This window comes from Pongo abelii, chromosome 2, assembly GCF_028885655.2.
Source record: "Pongo abelii isolate AG06213 chromosome 2, NHGRI_mPonAbe1-v2.0_pri, whole genome shotgun sequence".
NCBI classification, from domain to species: domain Eukaryota; kingdom Metazoa; phylum Chordata; class Mammalia; order Primates; family Hominidae; genus Pongo; species Pongo abelii.
The window spans coordinates 198755709-198779034 of NC_085928.1; the positions used below are offsets into that span (position 1 = coordinate 198755709).

The 23326-nt window shown below is 37.6% G+C and overlaps 1 protein-coding gene across 13 annotated transcripts in view; it reads left to right on the plus strand.

The window, feature by feature from the left end:
- LPP (LIM domain containing preferred translocation partner in lipoma) overlaps positions 1-23326 on the plus strand; it is a 741130-nt gene that overhangs the window by 604086 nt on the left and 113718 nt on the right. For all 13 annotated transcript variants that reach the window (XM_063722385.1, XM_063722384.1, XM_024244471.3 and 10 more), the window contains one exon: positions 3588-3757. In XM_063722385.1, coding sequence (XP_063578455.1) covers positions 3588-3757 — 170 coding nt within the window. The remainder of the gene's footprint in view (positions 1-3587; positions 3758-23326) is intronic.

Genomic DNA, 23326 nt, shown 5'->3' on the forward strand with positions numbered 1-23326 from the left:
GAGAGGCAGCAAAACTGGCCTATGTCTGAGTCCAGCATATTAGGCTGACCCACTCTGGAGGAATATTCTCCAAATCATAAAATAGAAGATCGTTCCTTAGGAATACAGTCCATCTGTTTTCATAGCTGAGAAGGCAATTCCGTGTCATGCCATCACGGAGCCACTGCAGTGTTTTGGTATCCAAGCCATAGTCACTCATTCTCTCTGTGAGGGAAAACTAGAATGTCTTTTCCTCTTCCTCCCTTACCTTTCAAAATTCCATCCTTGAAGGTTGGGCTCAAATGCTTCTTTCTCCACAAAACCTTTCCTGAGCCCCCCGTGAATGTAGTTTTCCTTCCACATTCCATAGCACTTTCTTCTAAGACGTGTTACATGCTTTGTCATGTGACTATTGCATGCAGGTTGTCTTGACTGTGAGAGGCACTGACATCCTCGAATTCATTTTTTTTTTTTTTCGAGACGGAGTCTGGCTCTGCCACCCAGGCTGGAGTGCAGTGGCACGATCTCTGCTCACTGCAAGCTCCGCCTCCCGGGTTCACGCCATTCTCCTGCCTCAGCCTCCCGAGTAGCTGGGACTACAGGCACCCGCCACCACGCCCGGCTAATTTTTTTTTTTTTTTGTATTTTTAGTAGAGAAGGGGTTTCACCATGTTAGCCAGGTTGGTCTCGATCTCCTGACCGCGTGATCCGCCTGCCTCGGCCTCCCAAAGTGCTGGGATTACAGGCGTGAGCGAATTCATTTTTGTATATCACACAGAAGCAGAACATAGTCGTGGGCAAGAGTAGATACTTGAGGTTGAATACATGGACCTTTTCAGAGCTTATCTTTTCAGCCTGACCTTTAAGGCTTTGCTCTGGCCCTTCCCTCTAAATCAGTGATTGAAGTTTGCTGCCAGATCCTCATGGGCAGCTATCAAACTCTCCATAAGTCATGTAGGCTCAGGTTCTTGGATTCCAGGTATTACACTTTGGGCATCATAGTCTGAATCAAAATTGCTACTTTTAGCTCCTTAGTAGACTGCCATTACCAATAGTTTAATACTTAATGAGAACTACTTTTGGAGAGGGGGGGATGTGTGGTCCACAGATACCTGATAGCCCTTCATGTACTATGTAGTGAATCTGCTTGACATCTAGAAAAGGAAAGAGTAATATAGAAAAAGAATTTTATTGACCTGCCTGCATTTAACAAATGTAAAATGTAAAATTACAGCTTTCACAGGAATCTAATATGCTTTTAATAATCATATGGATTGGTAATCCATTTACTCCTAATCCCTAATTCGTTTTCTGCAATGAAATGTTGTCAAAGGGTGGCATGAAGCTGTTAGAATTTAAGCATAATTTTCAAACGTAGCACAGGTTTTTTTTGTGGTTTTTTTTTTTCAGAATAATTACAAAAATAGTGCCATATGAAATAGCTTTGTTACTGTTGGCAGGAAAGTCCAAAATGTTATCTCATAATAAAAACAGGTACAAGTTCAGTCTTGGATAAAAACTTTTAAAGTCTGCCACAAACAAATACTATATAAATTTTTTTCATTAAATGTCAAGACTGTGGTATCAAGACTTTGTAATGATATCAACTGTAGTGGTGACAGCTTAGTTTCCAATACTTTAACTCTTTTTCCAGCACTTCATATTTCTTTTTGGTTTGAGATGGAGTCTCGCTCTGTCACCCAGCTGGAGTGCAGTGGCGCCATCTCAGCTCACTGCACTGCCTCCCAGGTTCAAGCAATTCTCCTGCCTCAGCCTCCTGAGTAGCTGTGGTTACAGGCATGCACCACCACCCCCAGCTAGTTTTTGTATTTTTCGTAGAGACAGCGTTTCACCATGTTGACCAGGCTGGTCTTGAACTCCTGACCTCAGGTGATCCGCCCACCTCGGCCTCCCAAAGTGCTGGGATTGCAGGCATGAGCCACAGCACCCAGCCTTCATATTTCTTATTCCTTAGGAAAAAAACTAAGATGTATACTTTGGGTTATATTTAAAGTCACATTCAAATCCCACAACAGGATATAAAGAAATACTTTTCAGGGCCAAATACAACTGGAGAGAATTAGAAATAAATTTACCTTTTTTTCTCTCAAGTTGAAACATCTAGCCCTCCCATGTTTAAGTGTGAAATGGCTGTCAATCCAATGTGACGGAGTGCTGAAAGCGGTCTTCAGTGAGAAGTCTCTCCATAATGCTCCCTAACATCAGATCCATGTTAATCCTGATGCACAGAACTGGGAATAGGTAATATAGCATAGTGGTTAAGAGCATAGATGCTGAAGTTAGACTGCTTAGGCTGGAATTTAGTTAACCATTTGTGTGACTCAGTTTCCTCATCTGTAGAATAGGCGTAACAGTACCTGCATATAGATTGTTGTGAATATGAAATGAGTTAATATATCTAAAGCCCCTAGAAAAAGTCTGACATATGTGAAGCACTACATTTGCTATACCTTATCTATCAAAGTCTACAGCTTCTGGCTAACATTCCCAGTGTTCTATAATTATTAGATAGAATTTTTTTAACTTAGTAGAAACAAAGACTAAGAAGGGAAACTAGATGTGGACGTGACGTCTAGCTCAAGATTCCCATGATGGAGCCAGAGATATGGATGGCGACCAGCATAATGCCTCTCACTGACATAACTATTTGTCTGAATTCATATTTTATTGTTATTATTTAAAGCTTACTGCAAATTTTAAAAACTGAAACCTGATGTCCATATGTAGACCAGATGCCACATTAATCAATTTAAGAATGCTGGAGTTTTGTAGAATACTGCATGAACAACAAGAACCGCGGCCCTGAAAGACTCAAAACCCTACAGTATATGAAACTATTGCAGGATGTGTGGATGTTCAAAGGAATAACAGACTTGGAAGCAATGCTTACTGAATTTTGATGTGTTAAAGGGTGTCCAGTCCAAGAGAGAGATAAGGTCTCAGAAGACAGAACTAGAACCATGGGGTAAGCAGTTAGAATGAGGAAGCACTATGGCTCAGTAGGAGAAAGAACCTTTTAGCCATCAAAGCGATCTAGAAATTAAAGGACTGCCTTGTGATCTGCCTGTCACTGAGAGCTGGCTGCAGAGGTTTTACAATCAGGGCTTTTGTAAAAGGAACTAAAATTTGAGTTTGGACCCAATTATCTTATTATATTCTAACTGAATGTGTAGAATCTCCAAGAAGAAAGGCTCTTCTGTACTGTTTTATAGATTGTGCCTTCCACTCCAAACATCCTGAGTCATGTTCCTTTTATACTTGCATGTGAGATGAGAGTCAGAGCACTGACCTCAAAGCCAGCAACCGGGTTCTACTGTTCCTTTCTGCAAGAACTTAGACTATGAGACTCAATCTCCTCAACTGATTAATGTAAAATCCCCTCCATGCCAATCTTGCAGAGGATAGGGGTGGCTGTACTGGTGATCTTGCTGGGGTAATGGGGTAATGGGGTAATAGTACTGGGGTAATGACGGCAGGAGTGGTGGTTCTATTGCCGCTGACGTAATGAACCTGCTTTCTCCTCCACTTTGGCTTTAGCAGGACTGAAGTACTCCTTGGTGTGTTCTTATCAAACCCTTTTTTTTCAGGCCGCTGTGCTCGCTGTGGAGAAAACGTAGTTGGGGAAGGTACAGGATGCACTGCCATGGATCAGGTCTTCCACGTGGATTGTTTTACCTGCATCATCTGCAACAACAAGCTCCGAGGGCAGCCTTTCTATGCTGTGGAAAAGAAAGCATACTGCGAGCCCTGCTACATTGTAAGTTCCAGATTTGTTCCTCAAGCGCTTTGCAAAGATGTCTTCTGTGGCTGAATGCCAGTCACTCCAGATAGAATATAGCCATCAGATCTTTGCTTCTTCCTAGACTTCAAAATGTGTGTGTGGGGTGTGTGTGTGTGTGTGTGTGTGTGTATGTGTGTGCGTAAATTAGCATAATGTAATTTTTTTCTACACATCCCCCATTCATATGCGGTCAGAAAGGTGTATTCGCGTGGGACTGCCATTCAGTTAGTGGTCTGCTGGGAAGATCATCAGCCTGTGGCTTTCAAGCATGTATGTACAAGCTAAAATTTTCTTTCTTAAAGCATCAGAAAGCTTTCCAAGTAGCTGAGTCACACCTCTTGTAAGATCTCACCCTACATTTGAAGTGCCCAGTATTTTCAAGGAAACTTTACAGAATCTCTGGACTTGTCAGTCCTCTTCCAAAATACTGGGCCCCTTGAGTCAATTTTTATCTACCAAAATGTTTCTTCCCCCTCTTATCCAACAGGTTTTTAATGATGCAAACAGGGGAACTATTTATTATAAAGCACCTTAAAGAGAAATGAACAGTAATGCTGACTGAGCTAATCATTGTTTTCTTTTATTACAGAACACAAAAACTATATTTTAATAATATACCTGGGTAACTAAAAAATTCTCAGTCATGTTACCTTAGCGTTTTACAATGTTACTTATTTAATCTACCTATTAAACTATTCTCTGTTAGAGTAATTTGATGAATGAACACAGACTTTTTTCATCTAATGTAAATTTCTTTGCTATCCTTCAGCATGATTTTAATCTTTGTTTAACACATGTTGATGGGAAAAGTTTGTTTGTTATGTAAACCCACAAAACAGTCAGGGTTTGTCCCTCAGTGCCCAGAGATTTCAATATAAAAGACACCTTGGTTTCTTTACCAAGGTATTGGGAGTCATACTTGGCTTTACAAGGTTCACATTTATTGAAGACATTTTTGGCCTGGTTGGTATTTTCCTATAACTTGGCAGCTCTAACCCATTGTAACCTTGGGATCTGTAGCACAGATCTGAAAGTTCATCAAGATTAGGGCTTTGTAGGATTAAATATGGCTTTGCATCTGTCTTAGGTTCAATTTTATTTCATTTTCTTTCCAAAGGTAACTTAAATACATGTAACATCATTTCTTTCCAAAGGTAACTTAAATACATGTAACATCATTTCTTTCCAAAGGTAACTTAAATACATGTAACATCATTTCTTTCCAAAGGTAACTTAAATACATGTAACATCATTTCTTTCCAAAGGTAACTTAAACGCATGTAGAGACATACAGTGGTAGAGTTGGAAAAAAAAATCTTAAAATCATTTGCGTAATTACTCTCTTTAGCAATGAGAATGCCAAGACATATAGAAGAGGAAAGCGACTTCATATGACCTATCATTAGTGTCAGAACCAAGGCTGCATTCCGTTTTTCACACTCCACAGTCTTAGATTCTTTGCAGATGCTACATGGTTTTCATTTTCCTAAACATAAAGATAAACAAAGTAATGTACTGTTGATCTGGAAGGAGCAATTATGCATAAGGGAAAGTCTAGTAAACAAAAGCTTACCTCTTTAGAATATAAGAATATTTCAAATATCACCCTTTGAAATCTTTATTGAAAAAAGAAAGGCATTACATAATTCCTTGCCTTTTTAAACAGACTAAACCGGGTGTCATTCACAATGGCTTGGCACCACGTCTATGAAATTATTTATTGCCATGAGCCCTAAGGTAGTGATGTTGGCAGAGTGTATAGAGGCACCCAGGGTTGTCCTTACACCAAGTAAACACATACTGCTGTGTTTTTCTATAGCTCCTGTGTCTATTTTTTCTCCCTTTTTGACTCCATAGTTGATTTTAGCTACTTTAATGATGCTACTGTGGCAGCCTTCTTCAGTTGTTTTGTTTCAACCCTTGTTAGCTAGAAATCATATAGATAGTATTGGGAAACAATGTAACAGGGTGGGAAGAACATGAATTTGAATTTGGTTCTGTCACTTAGTGCTTCCCTCCTTGGGAAAATTATTTACTCTTTCTAAGTATCAGTTGCCTCGTCTATATAATGGGGACAATGGCAGTTATTTTCCCCAAAGGCTCATGAAGAAGAAATGAGACAATCCTTGTAAAGCCCACTGGGCCTCTTCAGGAAAAGTAGTGGAATAAATGTTATTCTGGGATTAACTTTAATGAAGTTTCTGGACCTGTTTAATATTTCTGAGTGTGGGAACCTTACATGTGCAGTGAAATTCACTGGGCTTTAGGAAATTATTATAACCTTTCAGACATACTCCTCCCATTTTTACATGTTCGCTTGCTTTTCTGAGTGTGTAACAAAACTGGAGAAAGTCTAATCTGACTAAATAATCGGTTTCTGTAGTGTGTGGGCTCAAGTTTCTATCTCCATTCCAGGCATAGGATGGGTCTCTGTGATTCTGTAGGATGCCAGCCCCTTCTTCTTTGGTTTGTTGTTACTATACTATGCTTATGACAAGGAAAACTACCTGGGAGATATTTAATCACATACTTGGAAGAACTGGGTGAATTCAAATAATGGAAATTCTAACCATTTTTTTTTTTTTTTTACTTCTTTCCCTCATAAGAACATTTATAATCAAGGTTTTTCTTTAATGACATCTATTCGTGGTGACTCTAAAATGTAATTTAATTCTTATCAGAATTCAGTTAAGCTTTACTCAAAGACCCTTGTTCAATATTGATTCGAGTTCAGCACAGCCCTCAAGCCCTCAGATGGATGTATCAGAACTTTAATTTCTTCTGAACTTTTCTGTGTCCAATAAGCTGCATACTAGAAGTGTAAGGAGGTTGAGGAAACTGGGCAAATGAAATAAAACAAGTTTGCTTTGAAGATAGTTTGCATTAAGGAGAATCCTAGAACTCTGCATCTCTCTTGGAACCAAAAGGCCTTAGAACAGGAAGCATTTTCTGTGTGATCCAGCAAAATTGCCTTTGGTTACACTGTTGAAAACTGATGTCTAAAAGGTATTCCGTACAAACCAGAGCAAACCTAGCCCTTGGCCATCAGTCAGTGTGCCTGTCTTTTTTTTTTTTTTTTTTTTAATTGATGGAATGAGAATATTCAAGATAGTGGCTTAATTATTTTTGTATAAGGACCACCATGTTTGATACTCTGAGTTCAGGAATGAGACCAGTCTAATGTAAATTAAATTTACTTCTGCCTAAATTGGTTGTTGATCAACTTAAGATCCTATTAAAATTAAATATTTACATGATTTTGAGGGAAAATGCACCAGTAATGTCTGCAGCTTTGGTTCAGTGATTTTTAATATTTTCCTGTGGTTTATTGAGTTTGTTCTTAATCTTTGTGCTTGAGTAGTTATGATTCAACAGTCTGATTCAGTATAGCATTGTAATTCTCTTTAATCATTTTACATATTTTGTTTTCTATTTTTTATTTATTAACATAATACAAATGTTCATATAGTTTTGTATTGTTAGTGTTCATTTTTAGCTTTTTATCTGTTTAGTTTTACATTTAGATTACACACTTCATTTTAAAACCATTTGCCAGTCAAAAAGTATTGTGTGTTTTGCAATCCTTTAGAATTGTAAACAACATGCCTATAGATAGTTAATAAAAATTTTATTTTTTATTTTGAATTACATCCTTAGCATAAATGCTTTGATTTATATTACCATATCAAATTTAGTCTGGCGGACTTTTGCGTTACCTTGCTAGATTTCTTTAGAAATATTTTTCTAATTTACAGAACCATCAACAATAATGAAACTGTATGTTAAAATGCAATCTATCCCCTATGGGAGAAGTTTATTTATATTTTCTGAACTAATTTAATAAGCACATTATGTCATAGTTATTTTAAATTTGTGTAATTATTAGCAAAATCAATGAGATGCTTTTCTTCTTTGGTGATATCTCTCTTGAAAGCCTAGTTTTGGTTATTCTTATAGATTTGAATATGTAAACAGATTAAAATAGAGATCACTAAAACTTTGTTAGGAAGTGATATAAATAGAATGTATTTATCCTAATTCTAGCTCTCCTGGTGTGACCTTGGGTAAATCATTTAGCTTCTGAGTATCAGTGTCCTCATTTATTAAAGGGAGATATTAATTTCTTCCGTGTCTTCACAGATAAGGAATAAGCAGTTGTGATATTTTGTATACATGAAATTATTTACTAATGTAAGTGCTTAATCTGATTAATAGAATTTTTATCATTGCTTTTTTTTCCCTTTAGTATAATGTGATACACTATAGAAACCCTCTAAATCTGGGGCAATTTCTTGGCTGTAGTTGCTATGGAAATACTGAAATAAATAAATGTCATGGAAGGAATATAAGGACACATATTAAAAGAAGAGGTTCATGCTTTGCTTAAGAAGATTTTTATGTAGGTATGAATATGAAGGGCAGCAACAATGCCTCCTGCTTATGTACCCTTCTGCACATAAAGAGACAGCCTTACTCATAAGTATAGTTTTAGAAAAAGAATTGCTGTTTTATTCCTAGCATTACCAAGGAGTCTGGGCCTAGGGACAAAGTGCATCAGAAATTCTCAGCAAAAGTCTGTTTATGAAGTGGCAGCCAAGGATCCTCCCCTAAACCAGTGCTTTTATTGACAGTGGATGGAATCCAGGTCCTAACTCTCCGACAGCAGAAGGTGGTACAGACATTTTTGCTAGAGTTGAAATCCAAATGACTAAAGGGCCTCTGGAAATAGGAGGCCAACTCCACAGGAGGCTAAACACTTTAAGGTACCTGAAACTTGGCGCATTAGTGACCAACCCACTAGCAGCCTTTTGCTCCCTTATGTCATCAAATGGCTACAGTTAGAACATTCTAACTTGTCAGCCTACATGAAGAGGTAGTTTTTGTACCTCTGCAGGAAAGCTGTTCTTTTACATACTCAATTCCTCTTAATAAAATGTTTTAAAAACACTTATGGCCAGTGCTTTATGTGGATGTTGGAAAAGGAAGCAAGAGTTTGGACTAAACCTGAAAAATCCACATGAACTTTCTTCCTTTTTTTCTAATTGCCTACCTCTGCTCTCTCACCTCCAAGGAGTGTTTGTCTGTGCCTCTTGTCTCTCTTTCTCTCTCACACAACACACACACACACACACACACACTTTCTTCTTGATGTTACATCATCATTTCACCAGAACTCTCCCAGGAAGGAGAAAAATGGTTCAAGAAAGAGAAGAATTTGTCAAGCACTCTCTTGGGAGGTTAAGCATGTTACCCACTGGGAATAGTTATCTCTTCCATTCATACAGCCCCTTATATTTTATAATGCTACCGAGCATCTGTTGTTGCATGCTGTCATACCTAGTAGAGCCTTGTGAAATACATAATGGGGAGATTATTAATCTCATTTTACAAATGCGGCTCTGATGTTTTCAAAGTAAATGACAAAACAAAGACTATGAACAGCTTTTATAATTTACACTTTTTTGCTTGGCCCATGCTAACATCCGTGCTAACATTGAGCAACTAATTTTTTTTTTTTTTTTTTTTGAGATATGGTCTTGCTGTTGTTGCCCAGGCTGAACTCTAACTCCTGGGCTAAAATGATCTTCCTGCCTCAGCCTCACAAGTAGCTAGGACTACAGGCTTGCACCACCACGTGCAATGTGCAACTTAATGTTCAACTCTTTCTTTTTTTTTTTTTTTTTCTTTTTTGAGACAGGGTCTCTCTCTGTCACCCAGGCTGGAGTGCAGTGGTATGATCTTGGCTCACTGCAACCTCCACCTCCCGGATTCAAGCAATTCTCGTGCCTTAGCCTCCTGAGTAGCTGGGATTACAGGCGCCCACCACCACGTCCGGCTAATTTTTTTATTTTTTCATAGAGACGGGGTTTAACCATGTTGGCCAGGCTGGTCTCAAACTCCTGACCTCAAGTGAGCCCCTGCCTCGGCCTTCCAAAGTGCTGGGATTACAGGCGTGAGCCATCACACCCGGCCCATGTTAAACTTTCTACGTGAAGATCCTGACAGCCCCCAACTACTCAGATTTAAAATCAGGTATAATTATAGCCTTTTCCCAGAAAATTTTAATTGATAACCACCTGACTCATGCTTTCCAGTATTACAGAACCTGAAATGCTAAACTTCTACTGATGAAAAGCCATAAGCCCTTGTATTTTCTTGAGCATTTGAGGCCTTAAAAGGCAAAAAAAAAAAAAAAAAAAAAAAAAAAAAAAAAAAAAAAAAAAAAAAAGGTTAAAAATATTTATAACAACTGACATTGACATTAACATTTGCTCAGTGCTTTAACTTTTATGAAGCACTTTTCTTTTATCATATTACCCTCTAATGATCCTAGAAAATAGTTACAGTTATTTTTGCCTTCATTTCCAGTCCAAGAAACTGAATCTTAGAAAGTGTCAGCTTGCTTAGTTCCATAGAGTATGAGTGTCAGAGCTAATACTTGACCCTGGCCCTCTGATTCCCAAGTCCGGCTATCTCTACATCTAACAGAAAACACTGGAAATCCCGTTTGCTGTTGCTAGGTTACCTTTTTTCTATGATGGTAATTCTTTTTTAAAATCCTAAGTTTTTCATTAATGTACGCCCATTAGAGAAAAATTAGCAAATAGAAGAAGAAAGGTATGTAATTCTCTCATCTCAATATAATAGTTCACATTTTATCATGCACTTCTTTTCTATTATGTTTACCTGTGGGTATGGAAGTGTGTATACAAATGTAACCACATATCTGTATACATGTGGTTACACACACACACACACACACACACACACACAATGAGATCATACCTTAACTATTGGTTAGTACCTTGCTTTTGTTACATAACAGTATATCAAACTTTGCCTTCTATACAGTCCCTTTTAAACATTCTTGAACCACTGAAAAAGAATATATGTCACCTACATATCCTTTCTGAAGGTTGATTCAAGGAAATTTTCCAGAAGACAAATAAAGTAATCAAAATAATATGCGCAGGAGATGCATAGCAAATAAAAGGGTGAAAAGCAATGAAGTAATAAAACTACTGGTAAAAAAAATAAAGGGGCAAAGATGTAGTAGTAAATTTAGACCAAAATAAGATAATATTAATTACCTACTAACTACAATATTCATAGAAGACAAAGTGCCATTCAGTACAAAACTATCAAGCAGTCTGAAGAACATTACTTTTTGATAAATGTCACAGTTCCCAATGAAGAATAGCCCTGAGCTTTCCTTCATTAAATATCATTATATTGAAATGTATAATTTAAAAATACTGATGAAGTAAGAGATAAGAATGGTGAACATATTCTTTATAAAACCTTAACACATTGCTTTTAGTCTTTGACAAATCATAAAAAGGAGTTAAATAATATGATTGATAACGTTAATTTAATCTATGTACATTGATCTATGCAAACAAAGAGTTTCTATCTTCTGTCTAAATCTGCATGGGAGATTTAGAAAAACATTTATCATATCAAAGTCTAATAAGAAATTATAGACAGTTCCTGCTGTGGCTGGCAGAATTACATGTAGCCATATAGTAAAACAAGAAATGAATAAATACATAAGCACACTCTTGGGTTGAAGAATCTTAGAAAGTAGTGATGATGCTAACACTGCATAGCAATGAGAAGGGGATGGAGCCAACATAGGATGCCAAGAAATACTAGTCTCATTAATTGCAACAGGAAACAGTGCATATGTATTAACTTAAAAAACTAGAACAGGACAAGAAAATCAACCTTAAAGAAATCCGTTAAAATAAAACATTGTTGATAAGTTGAAAAATACTGGAATGTTTAGATCTCGGGATGATTTTTTGAAAAGAGCAGTGAAATAAACATTTGGTTAAGATAACCAAGAAAGAAACAAAAACTACAGAAAATTAGGAATGAAAAAGACACTCAGCATAGATACAGATGACATTTTAAAATTATTGCACTTAAAATTTTATATGAGAGACTATGTTCTATGCAAATCTAAAATACAGGTGAAAGAAACTTTGAATAAACTCATAAAGACAGATGGAATGTGAAGCTACTACTTGCAAAAGAGCCAGAAAATTTCACTAATCAAAGTTTTCAGATCTCCAAAGAACAAATGATTTCTGTGCTATTTCAACTTTAGGAGCCTAGCAAAAAACGAGAAGCTTACCAAATCATTTTATAAAGCTAGCATGCATGCTCCCAGTAATAATACTTAACCTAGGTTACCCCCAGAAGACAATTCTGTGATAATCTAACTTTCATAAATGCAGAAATCCTAAGTGAAATATTAGCAAATTGAATACCACATAATAAAACATTCCAGTTATTCCATATTCAGTGCTAGAACAATTAGGAATCTTTTAGCATAATTTGCTATATTGATATATCAAAATTTTAAAAAACTAGTAATCTCCATAGATGCTTTTCATTAAAAGGGCATTCAATAAAATTTTTAATGCATTCATATTTAAAAACAAAAACAATGGCAATAATGCAAAATAAGCTCTAAGTAGTATTTACATATTTTGATTTATTATGCAACATTTCTAACATATATAAAGATATAAAGCATAATGACAAAGGTCCATGTACCTGTTATCCAATTTAAGAAATAAAACATTAAAAATTCAGTAGAAATCCCTTGGGTTCTGTTCCATGATCATGTTCCCCCAGAGAGAGCCACTATTCTAAATTTGTTTTTTACCATGTTATGCATTTCTTTAAACAATATGTAGTGTTGTTAGCACATAGTCTTCCTTAATTTTAAATAAATGGCATTATATTATTTGTATTAGTGGGAGACTTTTCCACTCAACATCTTAAGACTGTATGTACATACAGTCATATACAATGATTGATTATTCTTCTAGGGAACCTGAAAAATTTTAAATATTGGAATAACGAAAGTTTAGTAAGCTGACAAAATAAAAATGACAATTTTAGGTTTAGAAGACATAACAGAAAAGTGTCGTCATACAGAAGCAATAAAAAATATAAAATATCTAGGTAAAACTTTAAAAAGTATAAATGATCTAAGTGAGGAATGCTAAAAACGTTTTGCATGAATAATTAACTCATGAGCAAAATGGGTATTTTGGAGACTGAATATGCTTTGGAAAGCCTCTCTGATTTTAACAGACATTCATATTATCACCCTTTATTATACAACAATGTTTTCTGTGGGGGGATGAATAGCTACTACACTCTCCTTTGCTAGTGGTATTCATTTAGCCCTTTCAACCAAATATCCCCCAGCCCTCTGCTTATCTTAGTTACTGCTCACCACATCCTTGCAGGTTCCAAGGCAGCCCTTACCTGGTAAGGAAAGAGAGGCACAGACCTGTAAGTGGATTGCCCTGAACAACAAAGAGGCCTAGCTGAACATAACCCTTTCTTCCCAGTTCCTGTTCCAAACCGTATTAACTGCTGTTGTCATAGAATTAGAATGCTTTTTAAAGGCCAGTAGGAACCTTAGAAATTCAATAATGCCATTTTATAGCTGAGAAAGCTAAATCCCAAGAAAGCTGAGTGTTTTGCCTGAGGTTATACGATTTATTAACGGCAGAGGTGGGACTAGAAACCATGAGTCTTCATGAGGCCTTCAAAGAACTAGTTTCTTTGGGACTGACATGAAGGGTTTAAACACTTGTGGCTACAGGTCCAGAGAGACATCCCTAGAAAATGCTGGTATTAGTAAGATTTTGGTTGGAGTGTGTAGAAATAGGACAGCATTTGCTTTCACCCTAACCAGAATGAAGGGTCTCAGATTTCCAGGTTAAATGCCTCTGAAACTTTATTCTAGAACCTTCCCACTGCACTAGTTTGTTTAAGTCATGCATGAACTCACCAATCAATGTTTGCCAGAGTTTGGATGAATGTCAGCATCAGGCTACTGTAATAATGGTTTAAGATTATTTAATCCCATTAGTTATACACTTCATTAGGCTGAGTGAATTGTTGGCAGTGGTTCAGTAAACTTCCTCCTTTAGAGATAAAAGGATGGAAAGAAAATAGGAAAGGAGCCTATTCCTCATTTTCTTTCATAGTTATCTTATAATTCTTTTTTTTTTTTTTTTTTTTTTGAGACAGGGCCTTGCTCTGTCACCCAGGCTAGAGTGCAGTGGCACAATCTCGGCTCACTGCAAGCTCCACCTGCCGGGTTCACGCCATTCTCCTGCCTCAGCCTCCCGAGTAGTTGGGACTACGGGTGCCCACCACCACACCCGGCTATTTTTTTTTTTTTTTTTTTTTTTTTTGTATTTTTAGTAGAGACAGAGTTTCACTGTGTTAGCCAGGATGGTCTCGATCTCCTGACCTTGTGATCTGCCTGTCTTGGCCTCCCAAAGTGCTGGGATTACAGGGGTGAGCCACTGCACCGGCCATAATTCTTAATGGATAAAGGAATGATAATTACCCAGCTGTAGCATGGACTCCATGTTAGTACGGTCTCCTAAACTACTCTGCATTCTCAGGAGAAAGAAATGTTTGTAACCTTATATTCTCTATTAGAAGAAAATGGACAGTGGCAGAGAAGAGAGTGTGTGTCTGTGTGATCAGGCCATAAAGTTAACCTTAAAAGTAAACCTGAAAATAAATTCAAAGATTCTAGGTATGAGAGTCTTTCACATAGTGGGATTGGTATGAGGCAGTAAATGATTTTAAAGAAAGAATATAAAATTTAAAGTGAGACCTGGTTCACACTCAGCCAGCTGCTATTCCGCATTCTTCCCTTTACTTTTAGCTTCAGTTTCCCCACACTTAGAATGAAAACAAACAATAAGAGCAAACCAGTTTGTTATATGTTCTCACATCTGACTTTGTAAAACAGTTTGAAAACGTTAGCATGGTCAGCTCCAGGATCATCCCATGCAGGTAATGACTGTTACATTTTTCCCTTCTTTGTAGTTTATTTTTGCCCAGATGGATCTGCATTCATTTGTACTATCTCTTACAATATTGTAGAATTCACTAATACTATTATATTGTAGAATTCACTAATTCTATTATATTGTAGAATCCACAAATTCTATAATGTTGTAGAATCCACTAATTATGTAATATTGTAGAATTCACTAATAATATTGTATAAGTCACTAATAATTCATAAAAGGAATAAATTCATTTGTGATCTTATTTAAAAAAAAAATTTTAAAAGAAAAAAGAGGCCAGGCACAGTAGCTCACGCCTGTAATCCCAGCACATTGGGAGGCCAAGGCACACAGATCACTTGAGGTCAGGAGTTCGAGACCAGACTGGCTAACATAGTGAAACTCCATCTCTACTAAAAATACAAAAATTAGCTGAATGTGGTGGCACAAGCCTATAATCCCAGCTACTCAGGAGGCTGAGACAGGAGAATCACTTGAACCCAGGAGGCGGAGGTTGCAGTGAGCTGGGATTTTGCCACTGCACTCCAGCCTGGGCAACAGAGTGAGACTCCATCTCAAAAAAAAAAAAAAAAGAAAGAAAGGGAGAAAGAGAAGAAAGAGGCACTTGAATGAAAGTACTGTTTCTTGCCTCACACGGTTATAGGGTGGAATGAGGATTCGGAGAGGACAGGACTGAACAAAAATCAGTGTGGGGGCTTTGAGTAGTAAATAACTGTACCAGGGCTTAGCCCCAGTTAGACACATAAAAAATCTGCAAGGCAGAATTTTGCCTAACTTGAATCACCAAAGGACAACTATAAGTCAGCATTTCAGGCTCTGGAATATTACTTGCATACCTGCTTGGTTTGAGAACTTACGGAGTCTGAGAGATGGCAAGTCATGAGACTCTAGAAGCTTGGTTTTCTCAAAATGTGTCAGCGGTCACCTGCTTTGGAATCACTGTGAACTCCTCATCTTTTAATGAACCTTTTAGTAAAGTTCTGGACTCCTCCCCAGAATTTCTGTACAAGGAGACAGGAACTTTGCATCTTTTGCAAGGCTCCTGGGACAGCAGGGAGTTGGGAGGTAAATTTTTATGCACAGTCAAGTTTGAAATCCACTAGTCTGTACTTCCAGTCAAGCTCATGCAAAAATTGGTCCCAAAATATGTTTGCATTCTTATCTCCCATCAGCTCTCCTACACATTCTTTTTACAACACTTGCCCAAGGTGAGGACTCTTCTCCTGGACATTGATATTGAGGTTTCTCTGTCTATTCCCATGCCATTGGTTGCCTGCCTTCTGCCTTTTCCCATCTCCAGCCTTAAAATGCTTTCCTGGAACTTAACCAACTAGATGTAACCATTTCTGAACGTGCAAGATTTTCAGTTCCACATCTCTCATAGGATTGATCCTCACCACAACTGGTATTATCAAGTCACTGGCATCCTTGACACACTCCTCTACTGATAGGAACCCCTTGAAGACTGTGCGGGGTACAGGGAGGTCACCCTTTTTTCTTTTTCTTTTTTTTTTTTTTTGAGACGGAGTCTCACTCTGTAGCCCAGGCAGGAGTGCAGTGGCGCCATATTGGCTCACTGCAAGCTCCGCCTCCCGGGTTCACGCCATTCTCCTGCCTCAGCTTCCCGAGTAGCTGGGACTACAGGCGCCCGCCACCACGCCCGGCTAATTTTTGTATTTTTAGTAGAGATGGGGTTTCACTGTGTTATCCAGGATGATCTCGATCTCCTGACCGCGGGGAGGTCACCTTTAATTCGTCTTTGTCTTTTCTGTAGTGCTTATCGTAATAGGTGAACCTATTGTTGCTCTGATAGTGAGGGGGATTTGGGGGGAACCTGTGTCACTCTAGCACTGTGTCTCCCCGCAGTCATTGACTCACATACCCTTTGCCTGCCCCGTGGTACACCTAGGACCTGAGACTATGTATGTATAAGAAGGAAGGAGAACTTGGCTCTGAGAGACTATGAACAGAGTCATTGCTGAAATGTAAATATCAAAGATTGAAGGGAGAGATGCGAGAGTGAAGCCAGCTGTCTAGCTTCCAGCCGTAGAATGATCATAAGATGATCATAAGAGCTACTGCACTCAAGGTCAAACACACAGACTCGCCCGTGAAAATTGCCAAGGAGTTTGAGTGGAAGTTCTCTGATATTCCAATGACTTTGAATGGGACACGGTAATTCCTTCCCACAGCCAGGGCTTACTTAAAATAAGTAAATGAATAAATAAAGTCTACTCCCTGGATCTTTTTTTTGCTCTTGTCCCTGCAGAGTAAGGGGATGCCAGCCAAGGCTGACATCATCATTATAGCAAGACAGGTGCTTTTTTTGAATACTTCACAGTGACAAGGGCCTGGTATTATGTAGGTCTTCAAAGAATATATATATATATATTTTTAATTCAGTCTCCTACATTTATAGTATGGGGAAATAAGACAAGAGTGAGGAATGCCTTGCTTGGAATATTGCAATTGGATGGCTTCACTGAGGACTATTTAAGCAACCTTAAAATCACAAACACACATCTGTGATGACTTTTTAATTATATCTGTCATTTTGGAAAAGATATTAAACATCTTCCTCAGAAGTTATTGTTACTTTACACACTCTTTAATAATGTTAAAAGATATTTGATGTAATTTATATTAATAAAGCTCATGGGACGTGTTAGTAAAAATAAAATTGAATCTTCTAAAATATATTCCTTTAAAAATGAATGTCTATAATTTTATGCTAGTTTAAGCAAATAATCTGAATAAATCCTGTTTGTTTAGCATAACACATGTACACATAGTTTCTCCACGAAATGGAACGTGCTAAATGTGTTGGGGCCTCAGGAAAGAACTAGTGGAAGTGGGCATAGGAGGATTTGGGGGGAAAAGGAGGAATCCAAAAAGAAGGTCTTCATTGGAGGAAGAGACCTGTTCCAATGTGTCATACGGTAGATCTCACTTTCTCCTAGTGCCACATAGTCATTCATTTTTCACCTCCAACAGACAAGTGGAGACTGATATTATTCCCTTTTACAATTTAACAAAATCAAAGCTTAGAAAACCGAGAGGTTTGGAAAATAAGGAATTTATGTAGGATTAAAATAGAACTTTGAGCTCCTGGACTCTGAATCTTAGCTTCTACCTTGCACTTAAATAAATTTATGCTAACAGATGTCCTGTCATCAGATAGGATTTTTTTTTTCTTTTTAAAGTCAGCAAGTCTCATTGTTACAGCTCTCTGGTCTGCCCAGTTTGGTTACACCTGTTTTGAGATTCCTTTCCTATACCCTTCCAACTGAAGACACACACTTCCTACTGTACTTCCAGAACTTTCATCTATGTCTTGGTTTAATCTTTTGCCTTTGTTTTAACTGTTTACCATTTCTGCTTTACATTGATAGGTAATCTTACCCCCAGATACATAGACTATGAGCTTCTTAGGAGCAAACTCATTTTTTTTTTCCCTGTTGTTCTTTGTCTCTTTTTTTCCCTATCCACCTCCAACTCTTACTCCACATTTCTGAAAATAGCACCCAAAGCAATACCTCTCACTTTGGGGAGTATTTAGTACATTTTTTTGAAAAATGAATGTATTATACAGTCTGGACCACCATAACAAAAATACAAGGACTGAGTGCCTTAAATAACACAGATTTATTTTCTCATAGATTGAGACTGGAAGTCCGAGATCAGGGTGTTAGCACGGTAGGTTTCTGCTGAGGACTGTCTTCCTGACTTGTAGGTAGCCACCTTCTCACTGTGTCCTTACATGGTGTGTGTGGGGAGGGAGCAAGCCCACAAAGTGTCTTTTCTTATAAGGTCACTAGTACCATCATGAGGGCCCCACCCTTATGACCTCATCTAGGCTTAATTACTTCTCAAAGGCCCCATCTACATACACTATCACTCTGGGATTAAGGCTTCAACATATAAATGTATAAAGGGACTCAATTTAGTCCATAGCAATAAATTAGGCCTTTTGACTATAGATCTGTAAGTGCATAATTGGCACTGATTGATGGATTGAAGATCAGAATATCCTATACTTCTAGTTATATAGAAACTACATGCTTAGTGGTTTTTTGTTGTTGTTTTTTTTTTTTTAGACAGAGTCTCACTCTGTCGCCCAGGCTGAAGTATAGTGGTGCGATCTTGGCTCACTGCAGCCTCTGCCTCCCAGGTTCAAGCAATTCTCCTGCCTCAGCCTCCTCAGTAGCTGGGACTGCAGGCACGTGCCACCACGCCCAGCTAATTTTTGTATTTTTAGTACAGACAGGGTTTCACCATGTTGGCCCAGATGGTCTGGATCTCCTGACCTCGTGATCTGCCCGCTTCAGCCTCTCAAAGTGCTGGGATTACAGGTGTGAGCCACCACCCCTGGCCCATGCTTAGTTATTTAACAGAGGTTTATTGAGCACTGTGTTGGCTTTAAACAATTTTGCTAGACATTCAGTAGGGCCTGATGAGTGTTTCAGACCTCATACAGTTCAGGTGCATTTTCCGTTAAGGATACATTTAACCTGCTAGATGTCATCTCATTTTGAAGACAAGAGAAAAAGAGAGGAAGACTTTTTTTTATAGAAGGTTATTATACATTCCTATTAGATCATTAGGAAATTGGCACAAGTGGCAGGAAGCCAAACTGACCTGAGTCTGGCTGGGCAGTGTCTGCAGGTTACTCCAGCAAAGCTACTGGAATAACGATGTGTTCTCCCATAAAGTGCTTTTTGTCAAAGTCTCTTCTGGAATTAACTCCTCATGCACAGATCGATAAACCCCACCAACTTGCCAATGCAATTAAGAAGTGACAGGTTAAGCATTACCATTAATTAAGTTCGAAGTAAAAGAAAATGAAGAAGATTGTTTTTGTGAAATTGTGCTGTCAGATTTTTCTCAAGGGTGTTTCTGAGTTCCTATAAAGGGGAATTTAGGAAGGGGAGGAGATGATTGTCTCCACTTCCTTGGGAAAAGTGAGTGTTTAAACACATGTCCACTGAATATTTTTAACTGAAAAGTGAACTATTTGCCAGTTTTAAGGGACATTGAGTGAGCACCTTCTGTCTGCAAAAGACTGTGCTCAGTGCTATGGGGGATACAGCGCAGTGTGAGAGTTGTTCACGCTCTCGTGGAGCCCTGAGGTGAATGAGAAGTATCAGACTTGTGAACAAATATAACAGAAGGCAAAGTAATCTAACTTATCTGTGAGAGATTCCGGCAGTTGTGAGAGCTCAGAGGAAAGGCCATGCCCCATCCTGCGGTGGGGAGAGGAGGGGACCGACATGGAGAAAGACCTCCCAGAGGATGCAGCATTTGAGCAAAGCCTTGAAAGTAGAGTAGGAGTGGATAAGGGGGAAAGAATGAATGAGAACAGTTCCAATCTCTCAACATTTTTTTATGTTGAATTCCATTATAGCTTCTAGGATCAAAGGAAAAGAAATCAGCCTCTTGTTGAGTAAGGATTTGTTGAGCATTCATTATATGTGCATTATTCTGCAGAAAATTTGAGGCTGGGAGAGGTAAAAAATACCTTCAGGATAACTGGTTTTTGGAGAAGTATCAAATAGTCTTAGACTCATTGTCTTCCTCTGATGGCATCTTAATGGAATTCAATACAAAGGCCAAAATTCCTTTGTTTTGAAGCCACAAGAAAACACAGCCAATGGAAAAGCCATGTTAGTGCTGCCTCTCCTATTCTGATAAGGTGGGTACTTAAAAGCTATGAAAGAAGCACTGAGCACTGCTGGACAGTTTGAGTTCATTTGGCTGGTAGAATTCAGTGGAAGTCAATTCTCATGCCATTTAAACTGGAAGAAACTGAAGATTCTCCAACCCAAGCTCCTCTTTTTGCAGATAGTCAACTGAAGCCCTGTAAGACTGTAGTTTTCTAGGTAAAGAAGAGCCATGTGAATTTCCTAAATCACATAACAATCAGTTTATTATTTGATATTTATGGTACATTCACATGGAAGAGAATGATTAGACATTTTCAGGAGAGAATAACGACTCCCAGTTCCCTGAGTTACCATTGGAAGGTATTAAGCAACTTCACTTAATTATGTACCTGTTTTCCAGCTATGTTAATTATACATCCTTTAGCATTTACCACCTGTACCAATCATTTAGCATAATAATACCTTATACTTAAATGCAAGTACCCAGAATACTTTTGTAGTTGTTTTTCATTTGATATTCACAACAATCCTACAAGGCAAGTGTTATTTCTAGATTAGATATGAGAGAACTGAGGCATTAGAGAAGGTAGCCCATATAGCCAAGAAACTAAAATAGGGTTCTGACATCCATTTTCTAACTATGCATCTAGGTTTTTTTTTTTTTTTTTTAACCTCTGCATCTAAGTTGCCTGCCTAAATGGCCTTTAGTCCATTGAAATCCATCCAATAAATATTTACTGAGCATCATCTGTATTTCAAATATTGTAGTGGGCATTGGGGGTATGAAATTGCAGAAGAGAGAATCATCAGTATTTGGGAAACTCACTGTTTGAATGAGATAGAAAGCCAAACAGATAAATGGGAATTATTTTAAGTGCCATAATGGGTCTATGCACTAGTGGTCTTTGGAGATTGGATGGACAGGGTAGCAAAAGATTGAGGGGCTAATTTTGCTGCTGTTTATCTAAGCATGTCAGGGTCCTGTCTTTTCACATAGATTATGAGTGTCTTCGCATGTCTTTTGTCTCTCTGCATTCCCCGAGGCTCCTTGCACAGTCCTCACACTTCACTGGCATTCTGTTAATATTTGTTGATGATGATACTGGTGATTTTTTCTCTCTGACATCCAGAACACTGGAGAGATTTTCTGTTGGCCCTTGGGTATAATAGATTTTTATTTATACATTTGAATTAGCCTTTTAGAAATCATTCTTAAGTAAAATAGATATCTTTTTAGTGAGATAGTTTCTAAATATGAACTTATTCAAAACAGTAATGATATTCTATTTTAGCCAGCTAATACTCAATGACGATTTGCAATTTAGAGAGTTGTGCTTGTATAGATTGTCCTTTTCTGAAGTGAGTGAATTGTAACTTTAAATAAGGGCTGTTAACACATCAAAATAGTTTTTAATCAGCCTCAAAAATTCCCCTTATTTCCAAGTATCTTATTTTTACTATTTTATTGATGTTTCAAGTGGAATCAAATATTCCAACTGTTTTCCACTGGAAGAAGATGAATTTCAGGTACAATTCAGTAGCAAAGAACACCCATGTTTTCAAAATAATGGAGAAATTTTTGTCTCATATGAAGTTATGATTAAATTTGTGAATTGCACAAGCTTGGAATTCTGCTGCAGGATGCCTACATTCTGTATTGCTTTATTTTGGTCATATATTACAAATGGAATATTTCCCAGCTCATTTATATACAGTTCCTGGTTGCTGAAATTTTACTGGCAAGCTTTGTGAACTAATTTTACTTCTCAAAGATACTAGGAATAAAGTGAAAATAGGATCTTTTCTCTCATAGGTCTAAAAGATACTTCTTTCCTTTAACCATTACATTCTGGAGGTGTAATTAATCCAACCCTGCTGTAGATACGATCTCATTATAAAGATTCTAGGTAAACGGTCTTTCTAGCAGAAATGATCTTTTTGGTTCAGTCTTGCAGCATTTCCTAAAATTGCTAGTGTATGTAGTAAATAGGGAGGTGAGGAAATTTCCTAAAAATGCCAGTGTACAGAGTGAATTGGTAGGTAAATGAAAAAATCAGGCTTGATTTACCAACCACCCCATGTGCACATACAAACAAACACACACTCACACCAAAGCCAGGAACCCTGCAACAAAGTTCTATTTACCCTGAGGAGATATAAAAATTTATGACTGCCACTAAATTATTTTTTTGAAAAATAATATAGAAATTTGTAAGCAGACACAACAGCTCTAGTTTATCCACCAAATAACAATATAAATGGGACAAGCAAAAAGAAACTGTAATTTGAAGATTTTTGAGTGTGATACTTATAAAAGTGTGTGTGTTTGTGTGCGTAGAGATGTATTGAATCAGAGAGTAATTTATGGAAAGTGCTGTCAGCATGGTATTTCAAATGCTTCACAATTTGAATTTAAACGAGTCAATGGGATCATTAAGATTATTATGCATCTTTTCCAAAGAGTTTGAATTCAAATGACAACTTAAAAGAAAAAAAAAAAGATATCCTTTAAAAACTAAGGAATGTTAGTGCACTTACAGAAATTCTTGCAGTTTGGAGTAATTTGCCACCTCCCCTTCTGAAAAAGTACCTGATGATAATGTGCTTGAGAGATAGGGGTATTGAAGACATATTCCTTCGGTAAGTAAAACTGAATTGTAAAGTGGATGCTATGGACCATGGATTATTTCATTTAGTACAATTGACAGAAAATCAGGAAGGGACGTGCATCAGTGCGAGGCTGACACACAGATCTGAGGATGGCAGAGGCTCACTGAATAGTACACGCAAGAACCCTTTAAACTCATCACATGTGCCATTTGGTTCCCTTTCTATGGGTCGGTCTTGGAATATGGAGGTCTGCTTTCATTTTGTGCCAAGTAACCATGTGAGCAGTTTACAAAAGATACAAACAGAAGGCTGCTTACTCATTTTTCAAAAAGACTTTTTTTTTTTTTTGCAATGGAGTTTGCAAAGTGATTTTGCAGTGGATGAACCATTTTTTTTTTAAATAAGTGTAA